A 17,220-nucleotide genomic window follows, 5' to 3' on the forward strand; every position below is an offset into this window, starting at 1 on the left:
GTGCAGTAAACTATAGGCCCAATACATTAATCGCTGTATATTGGGCTTAACTTGAATCGCCCTGCCAATGTTGTTCTTCTCAGACCATCTAGAAATTGTATTTTAAGAAGCAACCGAAAAAAAGTCTCTGCACACTTCGTCAGATGGAAATGTATTTTAATATAGCTGAGCTTTCGATCAGTCGACCTCCATCAGAGCATATCTCCACAGTCAATAGTGGGACAGATAATGCCACACAGCGAGCCAGAGGTAATTGCAGATAACAGTGGTAATCTAAAGTACCCAGAAGGGAAACTAGATGTCATACTATCAGATAGAAATACAGGATAGAACAGAAAAAAATACCGTTGTATTTGGAATGATTATAACAAAACCCTCGCAAACAAACAAACAGGAGTCCACGAGACACGTGTTTTCAACTGCTGTCTTGGTAGGAATGTATGCTTCTCAGTGGAAACAGACCTCCGTGACAAAAAAAACCTCCGAATGAATTAACACATTGAGTTAATTTATTTTTCAAGCGAAGGTATTTTAAGGGAGTATGCGAGACTCTCACTTCGCCTAGCCAAGTTCAGCTAGGAGCAAACCCAGCCTATGTATGAGGACGCCTTTAGAATGGTCAGGGGATTTACTAGCAAATGACAACGACCCCAAGAGTTGGCAAGACAACACAAACTGATCTAGGACCAAGCTAGGGATTCAAAGCCACAGAGAATGTTAACGTGTCATTATCTAGAGACTGACGCCAGATCAGTTGTGGTTGGACTAAAGGGATGACAAACATGTCTAAATGTAAAAACATTCCATACCTTTTCAGCCTTCTAGCCAAGAGATATTCAGAAAATCACAGAGGGAGACAGATACAGGTTTGAAAAGACAAGATGAATAAAACAGATGATTGAAGTGAAAAAAGAACAAACAGAAGCATAGGAGAGGATCCCAAATAAGGATAAGAGATAAAAACAAGGAAGTAAGGAGAGGGAGGTCAGAAAGAGGAAGTAAGGAGAGGAGGGGCAGAAAGAGGAAGTAAGGAGAGGGAGGTCAGAAAGAGGAAGTAAGGAGAGGGAGGTCAGAAAGAGGAAGTAAGGAGAGGGAGGTCAGAAAGAGGAAATAAGGAGAGGAGGGGCAGAAAGAGGAAGTAAGGAGAGGGAGGTCAGAAAGAGGAAATAAGGAGAGGAGGGGCAGAAAGAGGAAATAAGGAGAGGAGGGGCAGAAAGAGGAAGTAAGGAGAGGGAGGTCAGAAAGAGGAAATAAGGAGAGGGAGGGTCAGAAAGAGGAAGTAAGGAGAGGAGGGTCAGAAAGAGGAAGTAAGGAGAGGAGGGGCAGAAAGAGGAATTAAGGAGAGGGAGGGTCAGAAAGAGGAAGTAAGGAGAGGAGGGTCAGAAAGAGGAAGTAAGGAGAGGAGGGCCAGAAAGAGGAAGTAAGGAGAGGGAGGTCAGAAAGAGGAAGTAAGGAGAGGAGGGGCAGAAAGTGGTAGAAAAGAGGAGGGGTGTTGTCAGTCACCTGGTTGACCTCATCCTTGTCCAGTCCCAGGACACTACCCATGAGCCTCAGCACCTCGGAGCGTTTGGGTTTGGGGGTGTGGAAGTACCCCATGAACAGGTTCCGCATCAGAGCCCTGAGCAGACAGAATATAAAGAAAAGTAAGCAGCCATATCCGAGCCAGAACAGCACATAGGCTCCTCCCCTATCTCGTGTTTCTGTAGCGTGAGGCAGCTTGATGTACAAGTACACCCCCTGGAGAGGACGTCTGAGTGGACAAAATACTCAACCACAGAGTCATTACACATGCATGATAGGGAAAATAACACGGCCTACAATCTATTACATATAGCTCTATTAACACGGCCTACAATCTATTACATATAGCTCTATTAACACGGCCTATAATCTATTACATATAGCTCTAATAACACGGCCTACAATCTATTACATATAGCTCTATTAACACGGCCTACTATCTATTACATATAGCTCTATTAACACGGCCTACAATCTATTACATATAGCTCTATTAACACGGCCTACAATCTATTACATATAGCTCTATTAACACGGCCTACACTCTATTACATATAGCTCTATTAACACGGCCTACACTCTATTACATATAGCTCTATTAACACGGCCTACACTCTATTACATATAGCTCTATTAACACGGCCTACTATCTATTACATATAGCTCTATTAACATATAGCTCTATTAACATATATAGCTCTATTAACATATAGCTCTATTAATCTATTACATATAGCTCTAATAACACGGCCTACACTCTATTACATATAGCTCTAATAACACGGCCTACACTCTATTACATATAGCTCTATTAACACGGCCTACTATCTATTACATATAGCTCTATTAACACGGCCTACACTCTATTACATATAGCTCTATTAACACGGCCTACACTCTATTACATATAGCTCTATTAACACGGCCTACACTCTATTACATATAGCTCTATTAACACGGCCTACACTCTATTACATATAGCTCTGTGTGGTGGACAATATCAAACGGAAATTTTCAACATTCGTTTGAGAAGAAATACATTAAGATGTTGTTAACACTGTAAACTTCAGTCGTTATAATCACAACCTCTGATCAATTTACATGAAAGATGAAATATGAGATGAAATACCAGGGTTGGGGTCAATTCCAATTGAAGTCAGACAATTCAGGAAGTAAACTGAAATTCCAATTCAATAAGCCCGAAAAAGGAAAAACTATTTAAAAAAGTTATTCCATCTTTTAATTATAAATTCAAATCACTTCCTGAATTTAATGACTTTCATTTGAATTGTCCCCAGCCCTGTTAAATACATGATATTTAGTCAGTGTAGTGTCTAAATGCATGATATTTAGTCAGTGTAGTGTCTAAATACATGATATTTAGTCAGTGTAGTGTCTAAATGCATGATATTTAGTCAGTGTAGTGTCTAAATACATGATATTTAGTCAGTGTAGTGTCTAAATGCATGATATTTAGTCAGTGTAGTGTCTAAATACATGATATTTAGTCAGTGTAGTGTCTAAATGCATGATATTTAGTCAGTGTAGTGTCTAAATACATGATATTTAGTCAGTGTAGTGTCTAAATGCATGATATTTAGTCAGTGTAGTGTCTAAATACATGATATTTAGTCAGTGTAGTGTCTAAATGCATGATATTTAGTCAGTGTAGTGTCTAAATGCATGATATTTAGTCAGTGTAGTGTCTAAATGCATGATATTTAGTCAGTGTAGTGTCTAAATACATGATATTTAGTCAGTGTAGTGTCTAAATGCATGATATTTAGTCAGTGTAGTGTCTAAATGCATGATATTTAGTCAGTGTAGTGTCTAAATGCATGATATTTAGTCAGTGTAGTGTCTAAATGCATGATATTTAGTCAGTGTAGTGTCTAAATGCATGATATTTAGTCAGTGTAGTGTCTAAATGCATGATATTTAGTCAGTGTAGTGGCTAAATGCATGATATTTAGTCAGTGTAGTGTCTAAATGCATGATATTTAGTCAGTGTAGTGTCTAAATGCATGATATTTAGTCAGTGTAGTGTCTAAATGCATGATATTTAGTCAGTGTATTGTCTAAATACATGATATTTAGTCAGTGTAGTGTCTAAATACATGATATTTAGTCAGTGTAGTGTCTAAATGCATGATATTTAGTCAGTGTAGTGTCTAAATGCATGATATTTAGTCAGTGTAGTGTCTAAATACATGATATTTAGTCAGTGTAGTGTCTAAATGCATGATATTTAGTCAGTGTAGTGTCTAAATACATGATATTTAGTCAGTGTAGTGTCTAAATGCATGATATTTAGTCAGTGTAGTGTCTAAATGCATGATATTTAGTCAGTGTAGTGTCTAAATGCATGATATTTAGTCAGTGTAGTGTCTAAATGCATGATATTTAGTCAGTGTAGTGTCTAAATGCATGATATTTAGTCAGTGTAGTGTCTAAATGCATGATATTTAGTCAGTGTAGTGTCTAAATGCATGATATTTAGTCAGTGTAGTGTCTAAATGCATGATATTTAGTCAGTGTATTGTCTAAATACATGATATTTAGTCAGTGTAGTGTCTAAATGCATGATATTTAGTCAGTGTAGTGTCTAAATGCATGATATTTAGTCAGTGTAGTGTCTAAATGCATGATATTTAGTCAGTGTAGTGTCTAAATGCATGATATTTAGTCAGTGTAGTGTCTAAATGCATGATATTTAGTCAGTGTAGTGTCTAAATGCATGATATTTAGTCAGTGTAGTGTCTAAATGCATGATATTTAGTCAGTGTAGTGTCTAAATGCATGATATTTAGTCAGTGTAGTGTCTAAATGCATGATATTTAGTCAGTGTAGTGTCTAAATGCATGATATTTAGTCAGTGTAGTGTCTAAATGCATGATATTTAGTCAGTGTAGTGTCTAAATGCATGATATTTAGTCAGTGTAGTGTCTAAATGCATGATATTTAGTCAGTGTAGTGCTGGACTTACTGGTCTACTTGTCCCTCTGTGCTATTCAGCAGGTTCATTAACTTGTCCTGAGACTCTTCCAACATCTCCTGCCTCACATCAACTGTAACACACACCCACACACACACACACACACACACACACACACACACACACACAAACACACGTTCAATGCGCTGCAGCTCCTCAGAAGTCTGAAGCACGGTTAGTGTGGCTATACCTCAACAGTTAAGTCTGTCCGTTGGACTAAAACGTTGACATATTTGTGTAACAGAGGCAACCATGCCAAAGAAAGCTTCAGTCATCAGGGAGGCAGATCAGGGCATGCTGGTCCTCAGGACAAAATCCAGACCCCCACCCTTTAACAGCCTTATTAGTTTAATAAAATGGATACCCTCACAGCTCACAAATGTCTATTTCTATGGCGTATGAAAACATGTGTGTGTGTGTCTCGTGTGTGTATATAAGTGTGTGTGTTCGTCTGAGAATGTGTTGTGATGCCCCTGTCTGAAGCTGAAAGGGTGAAACTATACCCCAGAGGACCCTGTCTGAAGCTGAAAGGGTGAAACTATACCCCAGAGGACCCCGTCTGAAGCTGAAAGGGTGAAACTATACCCCAGAGGACCCTGTCTGAAGCTGAAAGGGTGAAACTATACCCCAGAGGACCCTGTCTGAAGCTGAAAGGGTGAAACTATACCCCAGAGGACCCCGTCTGAAGCTGAAAGGGTGAAACTATACCCCAGAGGACCCTGTCACCCAGAGGACCCTGTCTGTAACTGAAAGGGTGAAACTATACCCCAGAGGACCCTGTCTGAAGCTGAAAGGGTGAAACTATACCCCAGAGGACCCTGTCTGAAGCTGAAAGGGTGAAACTATACCCCAGAGGACCCTGTCTGAAGCTGAAAGGGTGAAACTATACCCCAGAGGACCCCGTCTGAAGCTGAAAGGGTGAAACTATGCCCCAGAGGACCCTGTCTGAAGCTGAAAGGGTGAAACTATACCCCAGAGGACCCCGTCTGAAGCTGAAAGGGTGAAACTATACCCCAGAGGACCCTGTCACCCAGAGGACCCTGTCTGTAACTGAAAGGGTGAAACTATACCCCAGAGGACCCTGTCTGAAGCTGAAAGGGTGAAACTATACCCCAGAGGACCCCGTCTGAAGCTGAAAGGGTGAAACTATACCCCAGAGGACCCTGTCTGAAGCTGAAAGGGTGAAACTATACCCCAGAAGACCCTGTCTGAAGCTGAAAGGGTGAAACTATACCCCAGAGGACCCTGTCACCCAGAGTACCCTGTCTGTAACTGAAAGGGTGAAACTATACCCCAGAGGACCCTGTCTGAAGCTGAAAGGGTGAAACTATACCCCAAAGGACCCTGTCTGAAGCTGAAACTATACCCCAGAGGACCCCGTCTGAAGCTGAAAGGGTGAAACTATACCCCAGAGGACCCCGTCTGAAGCTGAAAGGGTGAAACTATACCCCAGAGGATCCTGTCTGAAGCTGAAAGGGTAAAACTATACCCCAGAGGATCCTGTCACCCAGAGGACCCCGTCTGAAGCTGAAAGGGTGAAACTATACCCCAGAGGATCCTGTCACCCAGAGGACCCCGTCTGAAGCTGAAAGGGTGTACCAGGTTCATCAGCTTAGACAGAGGAACCTGGTACACACTTTCTTGGCATTCCACTTTGACTGGTCAGAAGTAGTGCACTTTATTTCCCATAAGGCCCTGGTCAGAAGTAGAACACTTTATTTCCCATAAGGCCCTGGTCAGAAGTAGAACACTTTATTTCCCATAAGGCCCTAGTCAGAAGTAGAACACTTTATTTCCCATAAGGCCCTAGTCAGAAGTAGAACACTTTATTTCCCATAAGGCCCTGGTCAGAAGTAGAACACTTTATTTCCCATAAGGCCCTGGTCAGAAGTAGAACACTTTATTTCCCATAAGGCCCTGGTCAGAAGTAGAACACTTTATTTCCCATAAGGCCCTGGTCAGAAGTAGAACACTTTATTTCCCATAAGGCCCTGGTCAGAAGTAGAACACTTTATTTCCCATAAGGCCCTGGTCAGAAGTAGAACACTTTATTTCCCATAAGGCCCTGGTCAGAAGTAGAACACTTGATTTCCCATAAGGCCCTAGTCAGAAGTAGAACACTTTATTTCCCATAAGGCCCTAGTCAGAAGTAGAACACTTTATTTCCCATAAGGCCCTAGTCAGAAGTAGAACACTACACTGGGAACTAGTGTTCCATCTAGAGCCTCGCTAAACCTACTATGAAGACAAAGGAAAAAGCAGACCAGTGTTCAAAAGAGGAACTTGACGATGCCAACAGGTATGACATGTACAGACTGTCAGGAAGACAGCAGAGGAACGGAACAGGAACGCATGTCATCCAGAACATCTCTAGTTACAGCAGGAGGAGGAGGACAGGTGTTTGATCCAGACAGAACATCAGGTCAGACATGTTGGGTTAGGAGACAATGAGGACACTCTGTTTCTACTATGTTATTTTATATGATAAGAATGAAATGTAAAGTGAAGGGATACTATAGAGTCCTCCATGCCTAAAACCACAGCCTTGACCACTATATAAAACCTCTTACACAGGCCTCCAAACTCAGCCTGGCTTTATTATAAGCTCTCTCTTCTTCATGTTCCTTCATGCTGGATAAAAAAGCCTGACATAAGATGGCTGCTCTCCCCCCCTCCTCTCTCCCACCTTGTTTCTTGAGCTCTTCTAGCTGTTCTTCCTTTAGGTCCAGCTGGTCAGTGAGTCTGGAGGCTGAGTCCAGCGCTGCATTAGCCTCATCTAGGTTGATCTGAGAGAGTAACAGAGCGAGAGACAGAGACAGAGCGAGAGAGACAGAGCAAGAGAGAGCGAGAGAGAGACAGAGAGACAGAGCGCGAGAGAGAGACAGAGCGCGAGAGAGAGACAGAGCGCGAGAGAGAGACAGAGCGCGAGAGAGAGACAGAGCGCGAGAGAGAGACAGAGCGCGAGAGAGAGACAGAGAGCGAGAGAGACAGAGCGAGACAGGGATATGATAAGTAGACCAATAAGTCAGAATGTAACATAAGGACTATATGATTGAGGAGTGAATGTGTACTTGATGAGAGTCGTTATGAAGTGTCCTACCTGAAGTGCTGAGGCTCTGTCCTCCAGTTGAAGTGCTTTTCTCCTCCACTCGTCCTTCTCCCTCTTGTATTTATCAAGCTCTGACGAATACATCGCTTTCTCTTCTGTTGGGAAGAGAACAGAGAGAAGAGGTTCATATCTTTATAAAGACCAGAAGAGCTCTATTTTCTCTATCGGAGTTGATGTTGCCTTTAGATTAGACCGGTCCCAGATCTGTGTGTGGGATAGCATCAAGTTGGCTATTGAGCACAAACAGATCTGGACACCAGGCTATATTCCCACTACAGCCTCAGTGACCATAGAGTTGGCTATACAACACTAGGCTATATTCTCCCTACAGCCTCAGAGACCATAGAGTTGGCTATACAACACTAACAGATCTGGATACCAGGCTATATTCTCCCTACAGCCTCAGAGACCATAGAGTTGGCTATACAACACTAGGCTATATTCTCCCTACAGCCTCAGAGACCATAGAGTTGGCTATACAACACCAACAGATCTGGATACCAGGCTATATTCTCACTACAGCCTCAGAGACCATAGAGTTGGCTATACAACACTAGGCTATATTCTCCCTACAGCCTCAGAGACCATAGAGTTGGCTATACAACACCAACAGATCTGGATACCAGGCTATATTCTCACTACAGCCTCAGAGACCATAGAGTTGGCTATACAACACTAGGCTATATTCTCCCTACAGCCTCAGAGACCATAGAGTTGGCTATACAACACCAACAGATCTGGATACCAGGCTATATTCTCACTACAGCCTCAGAGACCATAGAGTTGGCTATACAACACTAGGCTATATTCTCCCTACAGCCTCAGAGACCATAGAGTTGGCTATACAACACCAACAGATCTGGATACCAGGCTATATTCTCACTACAGCCTCAGAGACCATAGAGTTGGCTATACAACACTAGGCTATATTCTCCCTACAGCCTCAGAGACCATAGAGTTGGCTATACAACACCAACAGATCTGGATACCAGGCTATATTCTCACTACAGCCTCAGAGACCATAGAGTTGGCTATACAACACTAGGCTATATTCTCCCTACAGCCTCAGAGACCATAGAGTTGGCTATACAACACCAACAGATCTGGATACCAGGCTATATTCTCCCTACAGCCTCAGAGACCATAGAGTTGGCTATACAACACCAACAGATCTGGATACCAGGCTATATTCTCACTACAGCCTCAGAGACCATAGAGTTGGCTATACAACACCAACAGATCTGGATACCAGGCTATATTCTCACTACAGCCTCAGAGACCATAGAGTTGGCTATACAACACCAACAGATCTGGATACCAGGCTATATTCTCACTACAGCCTCAGAGACCATAGAGTTGGCTATACAACACCAACAGATCTGGATACCAGGCTATATTCTCACTACAGCCTCAGAGACCATAGAGTTGGCTATACAACACCAACAGATCTGGATACCAGGCTATATTCTCACTACAGCCTCAGAGACCATAGAGTTGGCTATACAACACTAGGCTATATTCTCCCTACAGCCTCAGAGACCATAGAGTTGGCTATACAACACCAACAGATCTGGATACCAAACATAATCAACATGCATTGCAGCAGAGAGGCTAGCCTGGTCCCAGACCGGTTAGTGGTCTTGCCAACTCCAATGGTCCTTATCATGGCATTACGACGATCATAGACGCTATCTACACAGCACAAACTGATCTGGGATCAGACTAGCGGGAGGGCCAGTAGTCTTGCCTTGCTGGAACTGCTCTAGCACCATCTGGAGGTTGGACAGGGACATGGCGTACTGGTTGACCTGGTCCTGTGCTGCTCTGAGCTGGATCAAGGCCTCGTCTCTCTGCCTCACCGTTCCACTCAGCTGCTCTTGGAGAGACTCCACTTGGAGAGATGCCTGGTGGCTACAAGACAAATAAAGAAGATGACTTATGGTTTTTTCTACTCCCCTTTTTTGCTACCCAAACCTCTTTCAGAGGGGTTGGGATAGTGCAGAACACAAACTTTCCATTGTACGTACATTTCTGTGTTCGTGGACACGGGACGATAAAGTATTTATCCGTCTGTAACTCAACCATCACCAGTGATAAACAGACCATCTGTTTTCAGGGTCTTGTTCATTAGGACACATAGTAGCAAAAAATGTTTTCAAGACGTTTCAAAACGTTCAGATAGTACTTCCCTGTTTCATCTTTGTGCCTACTGAACATGTTTACCTGGTGCTCTCCACCTGACTGGAGGAAGTGGCCAGTCTGTCGTCCAATAGCGTGACTCTCTTGCGTAGCTCCGCCTCCCTGTCCTCAGCAGCCAGGACCTCCCGTGTGTAGGAGTCCTCTATCTCCAGCAGGTGGTTACGTAGCCGGTCCAGCTCCAACTTTAACCGCTGCTCTCTGTCCTTCACATGCTGCAGCTGAGAGAGAGGAGACAAACGGAGCGAGAAAGACAGGGAGAGAGAGAGAGAGAGGAGACAGATGGAGCGAGAAAGACGGAGAGAGAGAGAGAGAGAGAGAGGAGACAGACGGAACGAGAAAGAGAGGGAGAGAGAGAGAGAGAGAGGAGACAGACGGAGCGAGAAAGACAGGGAGAGAGAGAGAGAGAGGAGACAGACGGAGCGAGAAAGAGAGGGAGAGAGAGAGGAGACAGACAGAGCGAGAAAGAGAGGGAGAGAGAGAGAGAGAGAGGAGACAGACGGAGCGAGAAAGAGAGGGAGAGAGAGAGAGGAGACAGACGGAGCGAGAAAGAGAGGGAGAGAGAGAGGAGACAGACGGAGCGAGAAAGACAGGGAGAGAGAGACAGACCAAAAGAGAGAGAGCCATAAGGAGAGAGAGAAGAAAGAGACAGGGGGGAGAGAGAGGGAAAGAGAGACACAGGGAGAGTGGTCACATGGGGGTTTGATATTTACCAATAGCAGAATATTTCACTGCAAATAATATTTGATTGCCATATACTATCCATAAATATATCTGATAAGGAATGTATCATGAATGTGTAACTTATTGGTTATGACTGTGTTATGTATTGGTTATGACTGTGTTATGTATTGGTTATGAATGTTACGTATTGGTTATGAATGTGTTACGTATTGGTTATGAATGTGTTATGTATTGGTTATGACTGTGTTACTTATTGGTTATGAATGTGTTACGTATTGGTTATGAATGTGTTATGTATTGGTTATGACTGTGTTACTTATTGGTTATGAATGTGTTACTTATTGGTATGAATGTGTTACGTATTGGTTATGAATGTGTTACGTATTGGTTATGACTGTTACGTATTGGTTATGAATGTGTTACGTATTGGTTATGAATGTGTTTTGTATTGGTTATGAATGTGTTATGTATTGGTTATGAACGTGCTACGTATTGGTTATGAACGTGCTACGTATTGTTATGACTGTTACGTAGTGGTTATGAATGTGTTACTTATTGGTTATGTATTGTTATGAACGTGTTACGTAGTGGTTATGAATGTGTTACGTAGTGGTTATGACTGTGTAACAACCCCCCTAACAGGTGTTAATAATAGCAGTATGTGATGGGGTGGGCGATATGGCCAAAATATCTTACGATACATTTAACATTTTCTACGCCATTATGTTTTTGAATAATAAAAGGCCACCATTTTCCTAACGGAAACCCTGGTGTGTATCCATCCATCCTACCTCTGTCTGTAGGGCTGTGGTATCCATCTGTTTCTGTTTGAGAGCCAGCATGACCTGGTCTCTCTCCTGCTGGAAGGCCACAGCTTTCTCCTGCATGGACCTCAGCTCATTCAGCAGCTGGTTCAGCTCTCCGGACTTCTGACTGTTGCCCTGGGAAACGTATCAATACAAATCAATCAGCTGGTTCAGCTCTCCAGACTTCTGACTGTTGCCCTGGGAAACGTGTCAATACAAATCAATCAGCTGGTTCAGCTCTCCAGACTTCTGACTGTTGCCCTGGGAAACATATCAATACAAATCAATCAGCTGGTTCAGCTCTCCAGACTTCTGACTGTTGCCCTGGGAAACGTGTCAATACAAATCAATCAGCTGGTTCAGCTCTCCAGACTTTTGACTGTTGCCCTGGGAAACGTGTCAATACAAATCAATCAGCTGGTTCAGCTCTCCAGACTTCTGACTGTTGCCCTGGGAAACGTGTCAATACAAATCAATCAGCTGGTTCAGCTCTCCAGACTTCTGACTGTTGCCCTGGGAAACATATCAATACAAATCAATCAGCTGGTTCAGCTCTCCAGACTTCTGACTGTTGCCCTGGGAAACATATCAATACAAATCAATCAGCTGGTTCTGCTTCCTGCTCTTCTGGCTGTTGCCCTGGGAAACATATCAATACAAATCAATCAGCTGGTTCAGCTTCCTGCTCTTCTGACTGTTGCCCTGGGAAACGTATCAATACAAATCAATCAGCTGGTTCAGCTCTCCGGACTTCTGACTGTTGCCATGGGACACCGCAATGGAACGGTCAGGTTATAAAAACACACACACACACACATATATATATATAGTCACATATACCGGATAGGTGCAGTGAAATGTGTTGTTTTACAGGGTCAGGAAATAATACATTATTGATCGGTTTGTGAAAAGATTTAACCAAGTGTTTGTCAATTTATTTAAACTATTTAATAGCCTATTTTACTTCGATTGAATTTTTCTTTTCTTTCACTAGATCTGTAATGTATTACTCATTATAAACTGGGTGGTTTGAGCCCTGAATGCTGAATGGCTGACAGCTGTGGTATATCAGACCGTATACCACGGATATGACAAAACATGTATTTTTACTGCTCTAATTACGTTGGTAACCAGTTTATAATAGCAATAAGGCACCTCGGGGGTTAGTGGATTATGGCCAATATACCACGGCTAAGGGCTGTATCCAGGTACTCCGCATTGTGTTGTGCCTAAGAACAGCCCTTAGACGTGGTATATTGGCCATATACCACTCCTCCTCTGGTCTTCCTGCTTCAATAAAGGATTTAAGTTATAGCATTTCAAGTCTCAAATGATCATTCTCTCAAAAATGTGTAGTTAGTAGTTTACATTAAATTATTTTGTACAGTACAAACATCCTAACCTGTTCTCTGTCCTTGAGCATCTTCTCCATGGCGGCAGCCTTCTCCGACATGGTGCTCCTCTCAAACTCCTTCTCCCTCATGAGGAGGGACACCTGCATGTTGGTCTCCTGCAGGGCTCTGAACTCTGACTCCTTCTCCCGGCTCCGCTGAGCCACAGCCTCGTTCTCATCCTTCAAAACAACACAACTTTATGGTCCAGGTTTCAGCCAACAAGGGAAATGTGTCTTCTGCTCCACTCTCAACCCCCTCCAGACAGCACACTTGACCCTCACACTTGACCCTCACAGTTGCAGTGCAGTGCCGCTGCATGTTGTGGGTTTAAGGGCCTTGCTCAAGAACCCAACATCTTTAGGATGTGAACTTAGCAGCCCTCCAGATTTCAGATCAATCCAGCCCAGGATTGGAACTGGCTACCTTCCGGCTAAAAGCTTTAACTCCTTAGCCGCTGGGCTACCTACCTTCAGCTTCCTGGTATCCATCTCCAGGATAAGGGCTCGCTCCTTCAGGTTGGTCACGGCTTGTTTTAACACCTCGTTGTCGCTCTCACGGTTCCTCAGGCTCTCGCTCACCTGGAGAAATAAACAAATACACAGATTGAACGGCTGCTAGAACTTCCTGCTTTGCACCTATGTGGACACTCAAAATGGCTGCTAGAACTTCCTGCGTTGCACCTATGTGGACACTCAAAACGGCTGCTAGAACTTCCTGCTTTGCACCTATGTGGACACTCAAAACGGCTGCTAGAACTTCCTGCTTTGCACCTATGTGGACACTCAAAACGGCTGCTAGAACTTCCTGTTTTGCACCTATGTGGACACTCAAAACGGCTGCTAGAACTTCCTGCTTTGCACCTATGTGGACACTCAAAACGGCTGCTAGAACTTCCTGCTTTGCACCTATGTGGACACTCAAAACGGCTGCTAGAACTTCCTGCTTTGCACCTATATGGACACTCAAAATGGCTGCTAGAACTTCCTGCTTTGTACCTATGTGGACACTCAAAATGGCTGCTAGAACTTCCTGTTTTGCACCTATGTGGACACTCAAAATGGCTGCTAGAACTTCCTGCTTTGCACCTATGTGGACACTCAAAATGGCTGCTACAACTTCCTGCTTTGCACCTATGTGGACACTCAAAATGGCTGCTACAACTTCCTGCTTTGCACCTATGTGGACACTCAAAATGGCTGCTAGAACTTCCTGCTTTGCATCTATGTGGACACTCAAAATGGCTGCTACAACTTCCTGCTTTGCACCTATGTGGACACTCAAAATGGCTGCTACAACTTCCTGCTTTGCACCTATGTGGACACTCAAAATGGCTGCTACAACTTCCTGCTTTGCACCTATGTGCCAGTCCACCCATTATAATATAATTCACCTGAATTGACCGTTGTACTCATTCTAATGAAGGGGTCATTACTCACTTGATTCAGTTGCAATTGAATATAGATTTTATTAAATATAGATTCTATTGAATATAGATCTTATTTAAAGTTACATGTCTTAACAGCATACGCTGTGCCTTCCTTATATCTCTCACACACACACACACACACACACACACACACACACACACACACACACACACACACACACACACACACACACACACACACACCTGGGTGAGTTGATCTCCTTTAGTCTTGATGAGCAGGTCTTTCTCCCTGACAGAGCGCTGCAGAGCGTCCAGTCTCTCTCTGACCTGTCTGGACTCCTCAGCTTGGCCGCGCTGCTCGCTGTCTGAAACCTGGGCTGAGTTAGACAAGCGGTGGTTGTTCTCCTGCAAGGTCCTGATCATAGTCTCCCTCTCAGACAGGAGGGCTCTCACAGACTCCAGCTCCTGTCTCAGCCCTTCCTGGTTCCCTGGTGTTGCAGGTGCTGCCACCTGGTGTCTGGGAGGTTCCACTGCAGTAGGAGGCTGGGCAGTAGACGTCAGAGCAGCAGACAGTGTGGTGACTTGGGGACTCTGCGCCACACTGTCCAGTTTCCCCAAGAGGACATCTTTAGTACTGCTCAGCTGGCTGATGGTCTGTTGGACGTGGGCTAGCTCGTGACTGAGACTGCCTAGTTTCCTCTCCTTCTGCTCATAGCTGTGGATCAGACGGCTGTAATCCACGGAGAGATTCGAGGTGCAGTCGTTGTCAGCATCCACCTATAGGATTAGAGCCAAACACTCCTTTATTCATCCCAATAAGGCTGCTGAGTGACAATCACTAGTAGGTTCAGCGGGCTGGCCTACACGTCACATTGTAGTTGACAGTAGGGTTGGGCGATGTCAACCTTCGTCCTATCGTGATCATGTACCCATAAAACATTATGATTTACACCCCAATTGGGAACCCTCAAAAAAACAAAACAGAAAACTCAGCTAAAAAAAACAAAAAAAAAACATGACAAATGATAATGTTGTTGAAAGACTTTCCTTTCAGGTGGAGGAGAAGAAGAGGTCTGTCTGTGTGTCAGTGATGGACCAGTGACTGATGAGGAACAGGCTGTCTTAACGTAGTGAGTTAGGTTATAGGATGGACTAGTGTCTGATGAGGAACAGGCTGTCTTAACGTAGTGAGTTAGGTTATAGGATGGACCAGTGACTGATGAGGAACAGGTTGCCTTAACGTAGTGAGTTAGGTTATAGGACTACATCATGATGGACCAGTGACTGTGTGATGAGTGTATATGGTGTCTATGGTGATGTCTATAGGGTCTACGGTGATGTCTATGGTGATGTCTATAGGGTCTACGGTGATGTCTATAGGGTCTATAGGGTCTATGGTGATGTCTATAGGGTCTATAGGGTCTATGGTGATGTCTATAGGGTCTATAGGGTCTACGGTGATGTCTATAGGGTCTATGGTGATGTCTATAGGGTCTATGGTGATGTCTATAGGGTCTATGGTGATGTCTATAGGGTCTATAGGGTCTATGGTGATGTCTATAGGGTCTATAGGGTCTACGGTGATGTCTATAGGGTCTACAGGGTCTACGGTGATGTCTATCGGGTCTATAGGGTCTACGGTGATGTCTATAGGGTCTACAGGGTCTACGGTGATGTCTATAGGGTCTACGGTGATGTCTATAGGGTCTACGGTGATGTCTATAGGGTCTATGGTGATGTCTATAGGGTCTATGGTGATGTCTATAGGGTCTATGGGGTCTACGGTGATGTCTATAGGGTCTATAGGGTCTATGGTGATGTCTGTAGGGTCTACGGTGATGTCTATAGGGTCTATGGTGATGTCTATAGGGTCTACGGTGATGTCTATAGGGTCTATAGGGTCTACGGTGCTGTCTATAGGGTCTACGGTGCTGTCTATAGGGTCTATAGGGTCTACGGTGATGTCTATAGGGTCTACAGGGTCTATGGTGATGTCTATAGGGTCTACGGTGATGTCTATAGGGTCTACGGTGCTGTCTATAGGGTCTATAGGGTCTACGGTGATGTCTATAGGGTCTACAGGGTCTATGGGGATGTCTATAGGGTCTACGGTGCTGTCTATAGGGTCTATAGGGTCTATGGTGATGTCTATAGGGTCTACGGTGATGTCTACAGGGTCTATGGTGATGTCTATAGGGTCTACGGTGATGTCTATAGGGTCTACGGTGCTGTCTATAGGGTCTACGGTGCTGTCTATAGGGTCTATAGGGTCTACGGTGATGTCTATAGGGTCTATGGTGATGTCTATGGTGATGTGTATAGGGTCTACGGTGATGTCTATAGGGTCTATGGTGATGTCTATAGGGTCTATAGGGTCTACGGTGATGTCTATAGGGTCTATAGGGTCTACGGTGATGTCTATAGGGTCTACGGTGATGTCTATAGGGTCTATGGTGATGTCTATAGGGTCTATAGGGTCTACGGTGATGTCTATAGGGTCTATGGTGATGTCTATAGGGTCTATGGTGATGTCTATAGGGTCTATGGTGATGTCTATAGGGTCTATGGTGATGTCTATAGGGTCTATGGTGATGTCTATAGGGTCTATGGTGATGTCTATAGGGTCTACGGTGATGTCTATAGGGTCTACGGTGATGTCTATAGGGTCTACGGTGATGTCTATAGGGTCTACGGTGATGTCTATAGGGTCTACGGTGATGTCTATAGGGTCTACGGTGATGTCTATAGGGTCTATGGTGATGTCTATAGGGTCTATGGTGATGTCTATAGGGCCTACGGTGATGTCTATAGGGCCTACGGTGATGTCTATAGGGTCTACGGTGATGTCTATAGGGTCTACGGTGCTGTCTATAGGGTCTACGGTGATGTCTATAGGGTCTATGGTGATGTCTATAGGGTCTACGGTGATGTCTATAGGGTCTACGGTGCTGTCTATAGGGTCTACGGTGCTGTCTATAGGGTCTACGGTGATGTCTATAGAGTCTACGGTGATGTCTATAGGGTCTACGGTGATGTCTATAGGGTCTACGGTGATTTCTATAGGGTCTACGGTGATTTCTATAGGGTCTACGGTGATTTCTATAGGGTCTACGGTGATTTCTATAGGG

General features: G+C 44.0%; 1 protein-coding gene across 1 annotated transcript in view; it reads right to left on the reverse strand.

Annotated features, from left to right (window-relative positions):
- trip11 (thyroid hormone receptor interactor 11) overlaps positions 1-17,220 on the reverse strand; it is a 62,785-nt gene that overhangs the window by 9,114 nt on the left and 36,451 nt on the right. Inside the window, exons 21-30 of the mRNA XM_029712685.1 lie at positions 14,336-14,869; positions 13,173-13,283; positions 12,714-12,884; positions 11,297-11,446; positions 9,849-10,042; positions 9,373-9,536; positions 7,617-7,720; positions 7,203-7,302; positions 4,508-4,589; positions 1,504-1,618 (exon numbers count right to left, since the gene is read on the reverse strand). Of these exons, the coding sequence (XP_029568545.1) occupies positions 1,504-1,618; positions 4,508-4,589; positions 7,203-7,302; positions 7,617-7,720; positions 9,373-9,536; positions 9,849-10,042; positions 11,297-11,446; positions 12,714-12,884; positions 13,173-13,283; positions 14,336-14,869 (1,725 nt within the window). The remainder of the gene's footprint in view (positions 1-1,503; positions 1,619-4,507; positions 4,590-7,202; positions 7,303-7,616; positions 7,721-9,372; positions 9,537-9,848; positions 10,043-11,296; positions 11,447-12,713; positions 12,885-13,172; positions 13,284-14,335; positions 14,870-17,220) is intronic.

Source organism: Salmo trutta, chromosome 25 (genome assembly GCF_901001165.1).
Source record: "Salmo trutta chromosome 25, fSalTru1.1, whole genome shotgun sequence".
NCBI classification, from domain to species: Eukaryota; Metazoa; Chordata; class Actinopteri; order Salmoniformes; family Salmonidae; genus Salmo; species Salmo trutta.